The sequence below is a fragment of the Rhinopithecus bieti genome, unplaced genomic scaffold, assembly GCF_001698545.2.
Source record: "Rhinopithecus bieti isolate Rb0 unplaced genomic scaffold, ASM169854v2 scaffold_23826, whole genome shotgun sequence".
Taxonomy (NCBI): Eukaryota; Metazoa; Chordata; class Mammalia; order Primates; family Cercopithecidae; genus Rhinopithecus; species Rhinopithecus bieti.
This window is the reverse complement of record NW_016811267.1, coordinates 1,024,582-1,038,743: the sequence shown is the minus strand read 5'-3', so window position 1 is coordinate 1,038,743 and position 14,162 is coordinate 1,024,582. Positions and strand designations below refer to the sequence as shown.

At 49.9% G+C, this 14,162-nt stretch overlaps 1 protein-coding gene across 1 annotated transcript; it reads right to left on the bottom strand.

Annotated features, from left to right (window-relative positions):
- Positions 1–3,419: 3,419 nt before the first annotated feature.
- FAM32A (family with sequence similarity 32 member A) lies at positions 3,420–10,058 on the bottom strand. Its single transcript, XM_017893687.1, is given in 4 exon segments — positions 3,420–4,572; positions 4,887–4,940; positions 9,683–9,819; positions 9,925–10,058. Coding segments are annotated over 4 exon segments (339 nt in total). The 5' UTR covers positions 10,004–10,058; the 3' UTR covers positions 3,420–4,503.
- Positions 10,059–14,162: the final 4,104 nt, after the last annotated feature.

The following is a 14,162-nucleotide window of genomic DNA, read 5'->3' as shown; positions in this document are numbered from 1 at the left end:
TGGCTAACATAGTGAAATCCTGTCTCTACTAAAAAATACAAAAATCTAGCCGGGCGCCTGTAGTCCCAGCTACTCGGGAGACTGAGGCAGGAGAATGGCGTAAACCCGGGAGGCGGAGCTTGCAGCGAGCTGAAATCCGGCCACTGCACTCCAGCCCGGGCGACAGAGAGAGACTCCGTCTCAAAAAAAAAAAAAAAAAAAAAAAAGTTGCTTGGCGCTATGGCTTACTCTTGTAATTCCAGTACTTTGGGAGGCAGAGACAAGAGGGTCACTTGAGCCAGGAGTTTTAGACTAGCCTAGGGAACATGATGAAACCCCATCTCTATAAAAAATACAAAAATTAAGCTGAGCGTGGTGGTACGCACCTGTAGTCCCAGCTACTTGGGAGGCTGAAACAGCAGAATCACTTGAACCTGGGAGATTGTCAAGGCTGCAGTGAGCTATGGTGGCATCACTGTACTCCAGCCTGGGCAACAGAGTAAGATCTCTAAAACATTACAATAAATTGGGCAAAATATGAGACTAGGTCCAATAGGGTTTGTTACATATCGTGTCTATTTCTGTTCCTGTCTTGAACAGACCCTGATGTTCTTCCTTAGCAGTAAAAAGTCACAGTTGTGGCCGGGCTGGTGGCTTACGCCCACAATCCCAAGACTTTGGGAGGCCAAGGCAGGAGGATCACTTGAGGTTGAGGCCAGTAGTTTGAGACTTGGGCAACATAGGGAGACCCCGCCTCTACAAAGAAATAAATAAATCAGCAGGGTATGGTGATGTGCACTTGTGATCCCAGCTACTCAGGAGGTTGAGGTGGGAGGATCACTTGAGCCTGAGAGGTCAAAGCTGCAGTGAGCCGTGATCACACCAGTGCACTCCAGCCTGGGCAACAGAATGAGACCGCATCTCAAAAGAAAAAAAAAAAAAAGTCATAGTCCTGACATCTCATCAGATTCCTTCTAGAGCTTAATCAGTGGGCAATTAGTATCAAAAGCCTCTCGTGGCTGGGCACGGTGGTTCACGCCTGTAATCCCAGCACTTTGGGAGGCTGAGGCAGGTGGATCACCTGAGGTCAGGAGTTTGAGACTAGCCTGGCCAACATACTGAAACGCTGTCTCTATTAGAAATACAAAAATTAGCTGGGTGTGGTAGCATGTACCTGTAACCCCAGCTACTCCGGAGGCTGAGAGGCAGGAAAACTGCTTCAATCTGGGAGGCAGAGGTTGCAGTGAGCCGAGATCACACCACTGCACTCCAGCCTGGGTGACAAGAGCGAAGAGCCATCTCCACACACACACACACACACACAAAATTAACCAGTCAGTCAGTACTGAAACAGTCATTTCGGAGGCTGGAGGCCTGCATTAGTGAGACCTGGCCTGCCACAACACCCCCAACACATAGTAAGAATCTCTGTTCTCCAGGCTGGCTTTGAACTCCTGGGCTCAGGCAACCCTCCAGCCTCAGCCTCCTGAGCGGCTGGGATTACATTTGTGTGCCTACCACTGTGCCTGGCACCAGGCCTTGGCGGTTTTTAATGCTCCCCAGATGATTCTAAATGTAAATTTGAGGACAGTGGTGGTGGACTGTTAGGGTATTGGATCCCGGTAAACCACACTGCCTAGTGTTCACGCTGTAGAGTTCCCTGCCAGACTCCGGGTTTGGCTACGTGGCTTGTTTTGGCCACTGAAATAGGCTATGTAGGCTGGGCGTGGTGGCTGATGTCTGTAATCCCAGCACTTTGGGAGGCTGAGGCGGGGGACTCACTGGAGGTCAGGAGTTCGAGACCAGCCTGGCCAACATGGTAAAACCCTGTCTTTACTAACATACAAAAATTAGCCGGGTGTGGTGGTGGGTGCCTGCAATTCCAGCTACTCAGGAGGCTGAGGCAGGAGAGTCACTTGAATGGGGAGGCGGAGGTTGCAATGTGTTGAGATCATACCACTGCACTCTAGCCTGGGCAACATAGCGAGGCTGTCTCAAAACAAATAAATAAAAATTAAAAAAAATAATAAAGCAATAGGCTATGTGGAGGGAGATCCTGGAAGGTGAGACGCCACCCTGGACTTTCTGGCCCCAGGAAAGCCAACGCAACTAAACGAGTGAACTGAACCACACTCCATGCAACAGAATCCTCTGGCCAAGCACAGTCAACCCACAGAGTTGTGATAATAAATAAATTTTTGGCCAGGCGCGGTGGCTCACACCTATAATCCCAGCACTTTGGGAGGCTGAAGCGGGTGGATCATGAGGTCAAGAGATCGAAATCATCCTGGCCAAAATAGTGAAACCCCATTGCTATTAAAAATCCAAAAATTGGCCGGGCTCGGTGGGTCAAGCCTGTAATCCCAGCACTTTGGGAGGCCGAGACGGGCGGATCACCAGGTCAGGAGATCGAGACCATCCTGGCTAACATGGTGAAACCCCGTCTCTACTAAAAAATGCAAAAAACTAGCCGGGCGCGGTGGCGGGCGCCTGTAGTCCCAGCTACTCGGGAGGCTGAGGCAGGAGAATGGTGTAAACACGGGAGGCGGAGCTTGCAGTGAGCTGAGATCCGGCCACTGCACTCCAGTCTGGGCGATAGAGCGAGACTCCACCTCAAAAAAAAAAAAATACAAAAATTAGGTGGCGTGCACCTGTAATCTCAGCTGCTTGGGAGGCTGAGGCAGGAGAATCGCTTGAACCCGCGAGGTGGAGGTTGCAGTGAGCCAAGATTGCATCATTGCACTGCAGCCTGGGCGACAGAGCCAGACTCCATCTCAAAAAAATAAAATAAAATAAAATAATAAATTTTTGTTGTTTTAAGCCACTGCCTTTTGGAGCCATTTGTTCTGCAGGGAAAGAACTGAAATAACTACCTTTCCACTATACTAATAAAGGGTTTCCACCACAGTAGTACATAATGCAGACTCCTGCTGCTGGCTTGTGGATGGAAAAGGTCTGAAACTGTCTTTCCACCAGGCCATGCAAGAATCACTGGCAAAAGCCGCTACTAATGAAAGTGTGTCATCTCTCTTAGGTGTGAACCACACACAGGAACAGATGTGCCATCGAAATTTTTCCAACTGAGTCGCCGTTTTCCAGTATGCATATTTTTCTGTGCCGCAAATCCAAGACATTTTGGTAACAATTAAACAGCCTATAACAGGATATTCAGCACTTTGGGAGGCTGAGGCGGGCAGATCACTTGAGGTCAGGAGTTCGAGACCAACCTGGCCAACATGAAGAAACCTCATTTCTACTAAAAATACAATAATTAGCCAGGCATGGTCGCGGTCGCCTGTAGTCCCAGCTACTCGGGAGCTTGAGGCAGAATCACTTGAACCTGGTAAGTGGAGGTTGCAGTGAACCGAGATTACGCCACTGCACTCCAGCCTGGGCAAGAGTGAGACTCTGTCTGAAAAAAAAAAAGACGACACTCAGACTTATAACTGGCTTTTGCTTTATTGTGTAATTTACACAGGACAACCCCAAACTCCACACTTGGTTTTTCTCTTCTGCCTTCATTATTCTTTCAGTATCTATGTTGACAGAGATCTTTTCTCCCAATAGTATATGTGGTTTGATCCTCAACCAGGACGCACAGGCCCTACAAGATCCCAGCCCTCCAACAGGAACACCTGGGCCCTCCCATTTGACTGCAGCCTTGCCTGTTTGTACTGGGGCTCTGCCCTGGTCCTGTCACCCCTGAGGCATCCGTAGGGCAGGAATGCCAAACAGGATCCATGTGATTTACTCTGAGTAAATACAAGAGGCTGCTAGGAGCCCCCAGCTGAGGACTGAGAGGCAGGCTGTGTCTGGGTTTCATTTCAAAGAACGCTGTGATGCATTAGCAACGTCTGCTATGGAAACACCCATTACAAGTACCTGGAAGGAGGGTTTTGGGGAACGGACTCAGGAACAAGGTGTGTCCGTTCCATTCTTGCCTTATGTGGCTGTTCTGCTACCCAGGCTGCACTGTCTCAGTGGCCAGGTGGCTGAGGAGGAAGTCTGAAGGCCACAGAGTTGCAAGTGACTTTCCTGGGGCCTGTGGGGGACAGCATAGGCCCGAAGCTAGACGAAGCTCAGAAGGGCGCCCACGCTGGGTCCTGTGGGGCTCTGCACACTGCAGGCCACCATGGCGCTAGCTCCTTATCCTCTGGAGTCTGTCTCATCCAGAAGAAGACAGCTGGCTGGCCTCACAGCGTTAGATGCAACTCAGGGGTGAAAACATTTTTACATGGCACGGACACACAATGGGCTTTACCTCTGGATAAACTGAGAAACCTTCCATCCAAACAAAAAGGGTGTATCTTCTGTACGTTGCCAAGAAGCGTAAACTGAGTACAAGGACAATCTTACTTTAATCAAGTTCCAGAATGAGGGTACACAGCTTCGAAAAGCAGTCTGTAGCAGAAGATGCAAGGGTGTGCGTAAGGCCACGTTTCTAGAATATACCAAAGGAAACACACACAACCCCATGGTGGTCTTTTGCGAATCCTCGATGCTACTCCATACCGGGGCAGGTGGCTACTTCGTCCAGCTGACTTTGGGAATGTCATAATGCTCCGTGAGTGTGTCCAGGTGTCTGTTGAAGTCCTGGGAAGGTGGAGTAGAAGGCTGGTGTCAGCGCAGACCCAAGTTGGGTGCTGGGGAGAAACGGCACTGCCAAGCCCCACCTCTCCCACATCCTATCTCTCCTGAGCCCCGTCCTCTCAAACTCACCCTGCCAGGTTTTACAGACTCCTGAACCCTGGGCTCCCCTTTGAAGAACCCTGGGGAAATGTCACTTCTGTTAGGTAAACTTCCCTTCTCGTCAACGTGCCAATGGCTCCCTCTGCCAGGCTGTTACCCTCTGGGCCCAGATGGGACCCTGAATGGCTCAATCTCCCCGACTGGACACAGCAACTCACCTCCACTCTCTGCTTGTGGGTTTTGGATGCTTTCTTTAGGATCCTTTCCATTTGCTGGAGAGAGAAAAGACATGGAGGTGAGTTTACAGGCTCAACACAGCCCAGGCTGACATGGGATGGAAGATGGAGCCCCAGCCAGCCTGGCTCCCACGTTTAGAACAGCTGGAGGTTTCAGGCTGTGTGCCTTGTCCGCCTCCCTCAACTCCAACCAGGCTGGTCCAACAGGGAACCCAGGTCAGTTGCCAGCTTCGTGAGTGGAAGGAAATGAACCAGCAATGCCTGAGCGTGTACCCATGAGCAGCCTCTGCTGGGAGCTGTTGGCATGCTTCCTGCATCCCGAGGTGGCTGTTAGCACTCCCAGTTTGGAGGAAAACAAAGTCCCAGAGCGGGTTTGAGGAATGATGAGAAAGAGAGAGGTAAAGGGCCCGACACAGAGGAGGTACTCAAGTGACACTTCCCATCCTGATGTTAGGGCTACAAGACCAGGATCACCATCCCTAGGGTTATTCTGAAATATGCCTCCTGCACCATGACCTGCTCTGATCCTCACTTCAAACACTCAATGACAGCTGCAAAGGTCAGTATTTGGTAGCAGCTGGGAGTGTGGGCTGGGCGCAGTGGCTCATGCCTGTAATCCCAGCACTCTGGGAGGCTAAGGAAGGAGGACCGCTTGAGCTTAGGAGTTTAAGACTAGCCTGGGCAACGTAAGGAGACCCCAACTCTACAAAAAAATTAGCTGATTGTGGTGGTACGCGCCTATGGTCCCAGCTACTCCAAAGGCTGGGGTGAGAGGACTGCTTGACCCAGGAGGTTGAGGCTGCAGTGAGCTATGATCACACCAATGCACTCCAGCCTGGGCGACAGAGTGAGAGAAACCCTGTCCAAAAAAAAAAAAAGAGTTGGGAGTGTGGGATATAAAGCCAGACAGATCTGAGGCCACACCTGGCTCTATGCTTCTGGCTGGGTGACTGTGGCCCACTCTCTGGTGGCACCTATGAACCGTGCTGCCTATGATTCATCCCTCGTGCAGTCTCTGACTCTGACCCGGCCGTGGACTCAGTTAACTCAAAGGAACGCAGTACCAGTTCTGGGTCCATGCATAAGACCTGGCAGTGTTAGCTTTGTGCCCTTGGAAGCCAGTTGCTATGTAGGAAGTCTGATGGCCCTGCTGGAAAGAAAGGACCTGGAGGATGAGATGACATGAAGGAAGAGGCCACGAAAGAAGCACTGACAGGTGGGGTATGGCGGCTCATGTCTGTAATGCCAGCCCTTTGGGAGGCCGAGGCGGGAGGATCACTTGAGGTCAGGAGTTCTAGACCAGCCTGGCCAACATGGTGAAACCCCATCTCTACTAAAATACAGAAATTAGCTGGGTTTGGTGGTGCGTCCCTGTAGTCCTGGCTACTTGGGAGGCTGAGTCAGGAGAATAGCTTGAACCTGGGATGTGGAGGTTGCAGTGAGCTGAGATAGTGCCATCGCACTCCAGCCTGGAGCCTGGGCGACAGAACAAGACTCTTTCTAAAAAAATAAAAAGCACTGAGGCACCAGCTATATGGCGGCAAAGCCATCTTAGATGCTCCAGCCCAGATGCACCTTCAGAGACTCCAGGCCCAGCTGCCATCTGACCGCACCAGACTCCAAGTGAGGTCAGACCCTGCTGAGCCCAGTCAACCCAGAGCATCATGAGATATTATTGGTAGGGGCCACCTGGCTGCTCCTCTCTGTCTCCCCTCTTCTCCTTCATTCCCTCCTCACCTCCTTCTGTGTCCAGTCAGCCCTCACCTGGCTGATTCTCCCTCTAAGGCGAGCACCCTGCCCATCTCTGTCCCTCCTCCTGCTGCTGCGAGCCCAGCCGAAGCCTGTGTCTCCTCGTGAGAAGCCACACTGACTTGTCCAGCAGCCACACAATGCCAGGCACCTGGCTGGACTCTGCCCACAGGCGTGACACCCAGCTAATATTTTAGTTTTTGCAGATACAGGGTATCGCTATGTTGCCCAGGCTAGTCTCGAACTCCTGGGCTCAAGTGACCTTCCCACATCGGCCTCCCAAAATGTTGGGATTACAGGCATGAGCCACCATGCCTGGCTGATTCCACTTGGATTTCTACTGGGGCACTGCATTTACCTTCTTTAAAACTATAGCTTTGGTTTCCCCTCCCTCGACTCCCACTCCAGAAAACTTGCTTTATCTGCAATCCTTCCCACCCCAGTAAACAGCACCTTCATTCATCAAACTGCCCAGCCCAAAGTCTTGGTCATCCTTGAGTCTTCTTTCTTTCCCAGCTTAGGGGTTACCCAGGTTAGCCCAACGGATAACCCTGAATTCATCCTTGAAAACATATTCTAAACCTGTTACCTTCCACTGGCTCCATCACGACTGCTCTACTCTCAACTCTCATTATTAGTCTCTTGATAGCTGCGTAAGTCTCTCATTCTGGCTCCAGCAATAAAATCTCAGTCCTGCCTCTGACTACTGCCTCAGGGTTAGAAGGGACAGAAATGCATTCACTTGGCCAGGCATGGTGGCTCATGCCTGCAATCCCAGCACTTTGGGAGGCCGAGGCGGGTGAATCACTTGAGGTCAGGAGAGCGAGACCAGCCTGGCCAACATGGTGAAGCCCTGTCTCTACTAAAAATACAAAAATTAGCTGGGCACAGTGGCAAGCGCCTGTAGTCCCAGCTACTTGGGAGGCTAAGGCAGGAGAATCGCTTGAACCCAGGAGGCAGAGGCTGTAGTGAGCCGAGATCGCACCACTGTACTCCAGCCTGGGCAACAGGGCAAGGCTTTGTTTCAGAAAATTTTAAAAAGGCCGGGCGTGGTGGCTCACGCCTGTAATCCCAGCACTTTGGGAGGCTGAGGCAGGCGGATCACCTGAGGTCAGGGGTTCAAGAACAGCCTGGCTAACATGGTGAAACTCCGTCTTTACTAAAAATACAAAAAAATTTAGCCGGGCGTGGTGGCAGGCGCCTGTAATTCCAGCTACTCAGGAGGCTGAGGCAGGAGAACTTGAACCCAGGAGGCGGAGGTTGCAGTGAGCCAAGATCGAGCCACTGCATTCCAGCCTGGGTGACACAGTGAGACTCAGTCTCGCTGAGATGCAGTCTCACTCTGTTGCCAGCCTAGAGTGCAGTGACATGATCTCAGCTCACTGCAACCTCTGCCTCCCAGGTACTGGTTCAAGCAATTCTTCTGCCTCGGCCTCTTCCAAGTAGCTGGGATTACAGGCGTGTGCCACCACGTCCGGCTAATTTTTGTATTTTTAGTAGAGACAGGGTTTCACCATGTTGGCCTGGCTGGTCTTAAACTCCTGACTTGTGATCCGCCCACCTGACTTGTTAAATCCTTACCACAACCCTGTGAGGTAGACTTTACTGCTACTTTAACTAAACGGTAACTGGCTTGCCCAAAGTTACACCACTAATTCGTGGTACAGGCAGAGTCAAACTCAGGTCTGTCTTGCCAGAGGTAGTGCACCCATGTGTTTTCTGTATGCCTGAATTAGACCTGGGATTAAGGAGTTAATTGTCCCAATGTCCCCAATGTCCATTTTCCCCAGTGTCACTGTACAGAATCACCTAGACCAGGGTTAGGGTTTCTCAGCCTCAGTGCTACTGATATTTGGAGCCAGATCATTCTTTGCTGTAGCGGGTTGTCCTGTGTATTACAGGGTGTGAAGGATCATCCCTGGCCTCTAGCCACTGTTGCCAGTAGTCCCCACCCCAACCCAGTTGAGAACCAAAAATGTCTCCAGACATTGCCGCATGTGCTTAGGGGTGGGGGTTTGTGGGGTGGAGACTATCCCCAGTTAAGAATCACTGACCCGCACTGATTATTCTGTCTCCCTAGCATAATGGACCCAGTTTATCTATCTTACTATGAACTCTTCTGTTCTCCACTGCACACATTTATTGTGTTTAATATCAAGAAGCAATAATTTATTGGAGCCTTAAATACAATACAAACAAAGTTGTCACGGGCATGGCCATTCAACATCAACAGCTGAGACTGGGTGCGGTGGCTCACGCCTGTAATCCCAGCACTTTGGGAGGCTGAGGCGGGCGGATCACTTGAGATCATAAGTTCGAGATCAGCCTGGCCAACATGCTGAAACTGCGACACTACTAAAAATACCAAAATTAGCCGGGTGTGGTGGTGGGCGCCTGCCAGCTACTCGGGAAGCTGAGGCAGGAGAATTGCTTGAACCAGGGAGGCAGAGGCTGCAGTGCTCCGACCCCACCAAAAATAAATAAATAAAAAATATAAACAACATGTTTGAATCTGCCAAAGTTGTCTTGGAAACAAACTTTGTGGTGACTTCGAGCGGTGAGCATGGCCATTTAATATCAAGAGCTGGCATCCACTGAGCATTTACGCACTGCCTTTTACTTTCATGACTTCCTCCCGAGTTTCCAACCCTCTTAGAATAAATCACTATCCTGACTCATACAGAGAAGTAAACTGAGGCACAGAAATAAGAAAGTCACTGGCCTAGTGTCGCAGGGCAAATAAGCCACAGCACTGGAATCCAAACCCAGGTCTCCAGCTCTGGCCTCCTTTCAACGCCAGTTCCAGCTCTCCCCTCTGCTGCCCACTAGGGCCAGCGGGGTCTTCTCATCCTTGGCGCTCCCCCGGCAGAGGGCGACTCTTCTCTCACTCACGCACAGCATCATCTCCCCGTAATTAAGGTCTCCTCTGACCGCTTCCCTGCCCTCCGAGCGCCCAGCCCTGACCCCAATTTCGAGTCTCCCGGCGCCAGGTGTCCCCGCCCTCCTCGTCGCCTTCTGCTTTTGCTCACCCGCTTCTCCTGCATTTTCTCGAAGGCCGCCTGGGCCGGGGTCCGCTTGTCCAGGCCGCGCCGCTTCTCCTCCTCGTTCTTTTTGCTCGTTCCCATTGCTTCCAGGAGTTTCGCTTTGTCTTTGTCCTTCTTTTCTTCTTCCTGGAAAAGACATGAGGAGGGGGCGGGTCGGAGGGTCAGGGTCAGGGGTCCAGAGAAAAGGTCTAAGGGGAGTGAAGATGGAATCCCGCGGGCCCTCGGGCCTCACCGCTTGGTCACTCCCAGCTCTGCGACGCCTTTCAGCTTCAGGGGTCCCTTTTGGACCTGCTCGTAGGCCTCCATAACACTCTCCGGTGGTTCGGCAGATGTACTGCCACACTTCCTGTTTGCAAACACTATTTCCTCCTGAATGCCCGCCTCACTTCTCTTTGATTGGCTGAGCTACAAGGTGAGCATGCGCTCTTAGTTCTGGAGCTGGGCCACACTTCGGGGTAGTGGGCGGGACAAAGAGCCAAGCGAGGGAGTGCCGTTCGCATCCTGTCTCCTGCCACACTTCCGAAATTGGCGCCCACTTCCGGTCTTCAGTTCTTCAGACAGGGTGATGGAAACAACCCCTTTTTGAGGGTTTTGCACACTTTTGGGTGAACTATTCTCTCTCCTTGATTTTTTTTTTTCTTTTTTAGAGACATGGTCTTGGTCGGTTGCCTAGGCTGGAGTGGAGTGGCGCGATCGTAGCTTACTGCAGTCTTGAACTCCTGGGCTCTAGATCCTCCCGCCTCGGCCTCCCCAGTAGCTGGGACTACAGACGGACGCCACTGAGCGCGGCTAATATTTTCATTTAATTTTTTTTTTTGCCGAGATGGGATCTCGCTATATTGTCCAGGCTGGTCTCGAACTTCTGGGTTCAAGCGATCCTCCGGCTTCAGCCTTCCAAAGCGCAGGGATCACAGGCCTGAGCCACGTGCGCCGCCCCCGTTCTCTTTTATTGCCATATTCTGAGCGTTCAATGGATAGCTGGGCCTAATTTTGTAAACCTAATCAGTATCCATTAATTTTTCAGCTTTAGGTAAATGACAATATTATGTGACAAGGTTGGTGGTATGTTAAAACAATTAAAAATCTATTTTATGCCAGGCGCAGTGGCTCACGCCTGTAATCCCAGCACTTTGTGAGGCCGAGGTGGGCGGATCACGAGGTCAGGAGATCGAGACCATTCTGGCTAACAGCGTGAAACCCCGTCTCTATTAAAAATACAAAAAATTGGCTGGGCGTGGTGGCATGCGCCTGTAGTCCCAGCTACTTGGGAGGCTGAGGCAGGAGAATCGCTTGAACCCGGCAGGCAGAGGTTGCAGTGAGCTGAAATCACACCACTGCACTCCAGCCTGGGCAACAGACTCCATCTCAAAAACAAAACAAAACAAAACAACAACAAAACAAACACAAATTATATATATTTAAATCAGCACGTTGGGAGACCAAGGTAGGTGGTTCACATGAGGTCAGGAGTTTGAGACCAGCTTGGCCAACATGGCGAAATCCTGTCTCTACTGAAAAAACAAAAACAAACAAAAACCCAAAATTAGCTAGGCATGGTAACAGGGGCCTGTAGTCCCAGCTACTTGGTAGGCTGACGCAGGAGAATCACTTGAACCCAGGAGGCAGAGGTTGCAGTGAGCCAGAATCGCACCACTGCACTCCAGCCTGGTCAACAGACAAAGACTCCATTTCAGAAAACAAAAAACAAACAAATGAAAAAATCCACAAAACAACAAATCAATAGAGAATAGGGTATTGCTGTGTTGTCCAGGTTGGTCTCAAACTCCTGTCCTCAAGCAGTCCTCCTGAAGCACGAGAATTACAGGTGTGAGCCACCACCCCTGCCCCTTCCTTTCTTTCTTTTCATCCTTTCAGCACTGTGCAGTTTTCTTACATAGGATGTGTACATGCCTATATCTTTTTGTTTGTTTGTTTGTTTTTTGAGACAGAGTCTCGCTCTGTTGCCCAGGCTGGAATGCAGTGGCACGATTTCGGCTCACTGCAACTTCCACCTCCCAGGTTCAAGAGATTCTCCTGATTCAGCCTCCTAAGTAGCTGGGATTACAGGCGCCCACCACCATGCCTCACTAATTTTTGTATTTTTAGTAGAGACGGGGTTTTGCCATGTTGTCCAGGCTGGTTTCAAACTCCTGACCTCACGTGATCCCCCTGCCTCAGCCTCCTAAAGTGCTGGGATTACAGGCGTGAGCCACCGCTCCCGACCCTTGCATATATCTTTTTAATGTCAGCAGAGGACTATGGGAATTTTTGGTTTCTTCTCTATTTCCCTCTGTATCAAAAACCTAGTAAAAAAAAATGGTTATGAGAAAAATATTAAAAGACTGTGCCTACCAAGTGTCTGTGAAGACGTGTTGAAACTAGAACTCAAACGTGCTGCTGTTGTGAATGTTAAACGGCATAAACAGTTTAGAAATCAGTCTGACAGTTCTTTAAAAGATTAAGCATTCACTTATACTATGACAAAAGAATTAGATTCCTAGGTTTTAACCCAAATGAAATGAAAGTATAGACATATATACAATTGTGTACATGAATGTTCACTGAAGATTTATTTGTAATAGCCAACAAATTAGAAACAGCCCTAATACTGCCCTAGATAAATGAACACGATCCGTGCCCACAAATCTCGGCTGACTTTTGCAACCAATGGAATTGCTAGATCCAAGGTTGTGCACATTTGCATGTTTTATTTCTCATAGATTTTGTCGAAATTGTGCCAGGGTGGTGTTTTGTTTTGTTTGTTTGTTTGTTTTGTTTTAACTGGGGTGGGGAGGGGAAGAGGCGAAGGAGGTGGAGAAGAAAGAAGCAAACGTCCCCAAATCTACCGGATTCAAGAAAAAGGAGGGCACAGGGGCTGCCTTTCTCAGTCCTGCCTGCAGGGGACAGCAATCCACTGCCTAATTCTCCGTCCACAACTGGAAAAGACTGTGCTGAGGGGCTTCTGGTACCAGAGGATGGGGGCTGCCAGCACTTTTGTGTCAAAAGAAAGACGATCTTTTGACCGGGCGCGGTGGCTCACACCTGCAATCCCAGCACTTTGGGAGGCCGAGGCGGGCGGATCACGAGGTCAGGAGATAGAGACCATCCTGGCCAACATGGTGAAACTCTGTCTCTACTAAAAATAAAAAAATTAGCTGGGCGTGGTGGGTTGAGCCTGTAGTCCCAGCTACTCAGGAGGCTGAGACGGAGTCACTTGAACCCAGGAGGCGGAGGTTGCAGTGAGCGGAGATTGTGCCTCTGCACTCCGGCCTGGCGCCAGAGCAAGATTCCATCTCAAAAAAAAAAAAAAAAAAAAAAAAAAAAAAAAAAAAAAAAAGAAAGAAAGAAAGAAAGAAAGAAAAAGAAAAAGAAAAAAAATTAGCTGGATGTGGTGGGGCACACTTGTGGTCTCAGCTCCTCGGGAGGCTAAGGCAGGAGGATCACTTGAGCCTGGGTGTGGGTGTTTGAGGGTGCGGTGATCTAGGATCCTGATGGATGCACTCTAGCTTGGGCAATTAGGGCAAGACCCTAGCTCAAAAAGAAAAAAAAGGAAAATAAAATGATTATGTTGAGTCTTGAATACAAATTTTAAAAATAACTATAAAAAAAGAAAAAGAAATAGAGTAATGTGACAGTGTTAAATTCCTAGTAGTGCTAAATGTGCTGCAGTTATGTAAGATGTTAACAATAGAGCCAGGCTCAGTGGCTCACACCTGTAATCCCAGCACTTTGGGAGGCCGAGGCAGGTGGATCATCTGAAGTCAGGAGTTCGAGACTAGCCTGGCCAACATGGTGAAACTGCGTCTCTACTGCAAATGCAGAAATTAGCTGGGCGTGGTGGTGCACACCTGTAGCCCTAGCTACTGAGGAGGCTGAGGCAGGAGAATCGCTTGAACCCAGGAGGCAGAGGTTACAGTGAGCCGAGATTTTGCCATTTGCCATTTCACTCCAGCGTGGGTGACACAGTGAGACTCCATCTCCAAAGACAAACAAACAAACAAACAAACCAAACAACAATAAAAAAACCATTGGAGGAAGCAGGTCACAAGGGCTATGGGAGCTGTCTGTATCATCCTTGCAATTTAATTTAATTTAATTCAATTTAATTTAATTAATTTGTTGAGACAGAGACTCACTGTCACCCAGGCTGGAGTGCAGTGGCGCGATCTTGGCTCACTGCAACCTCCACCTTCCAGGTTCAAGCAATTCTCCTGCCTCAGCCTCTCCAGTAGCTGGGATTACAGGTGTGTGCCACCACACCCGGCTAATTTTTTTTTTTTTTTTTGAGACGGAGTCTTGCTCTGTCGTCCAGGCTGGAGTGCAGTGGCCTGATCTCGACTCACTACAACCTCTGCTTCCCAGGTTCAAGCGATTCTCCTGCCTCAGCCTCCTGAGTAGCTGGGATTACAGGCAGATGCCACCACGCCTGGCTAATTGTTTGTATTTTTAGTAGAAACAGAGTTTC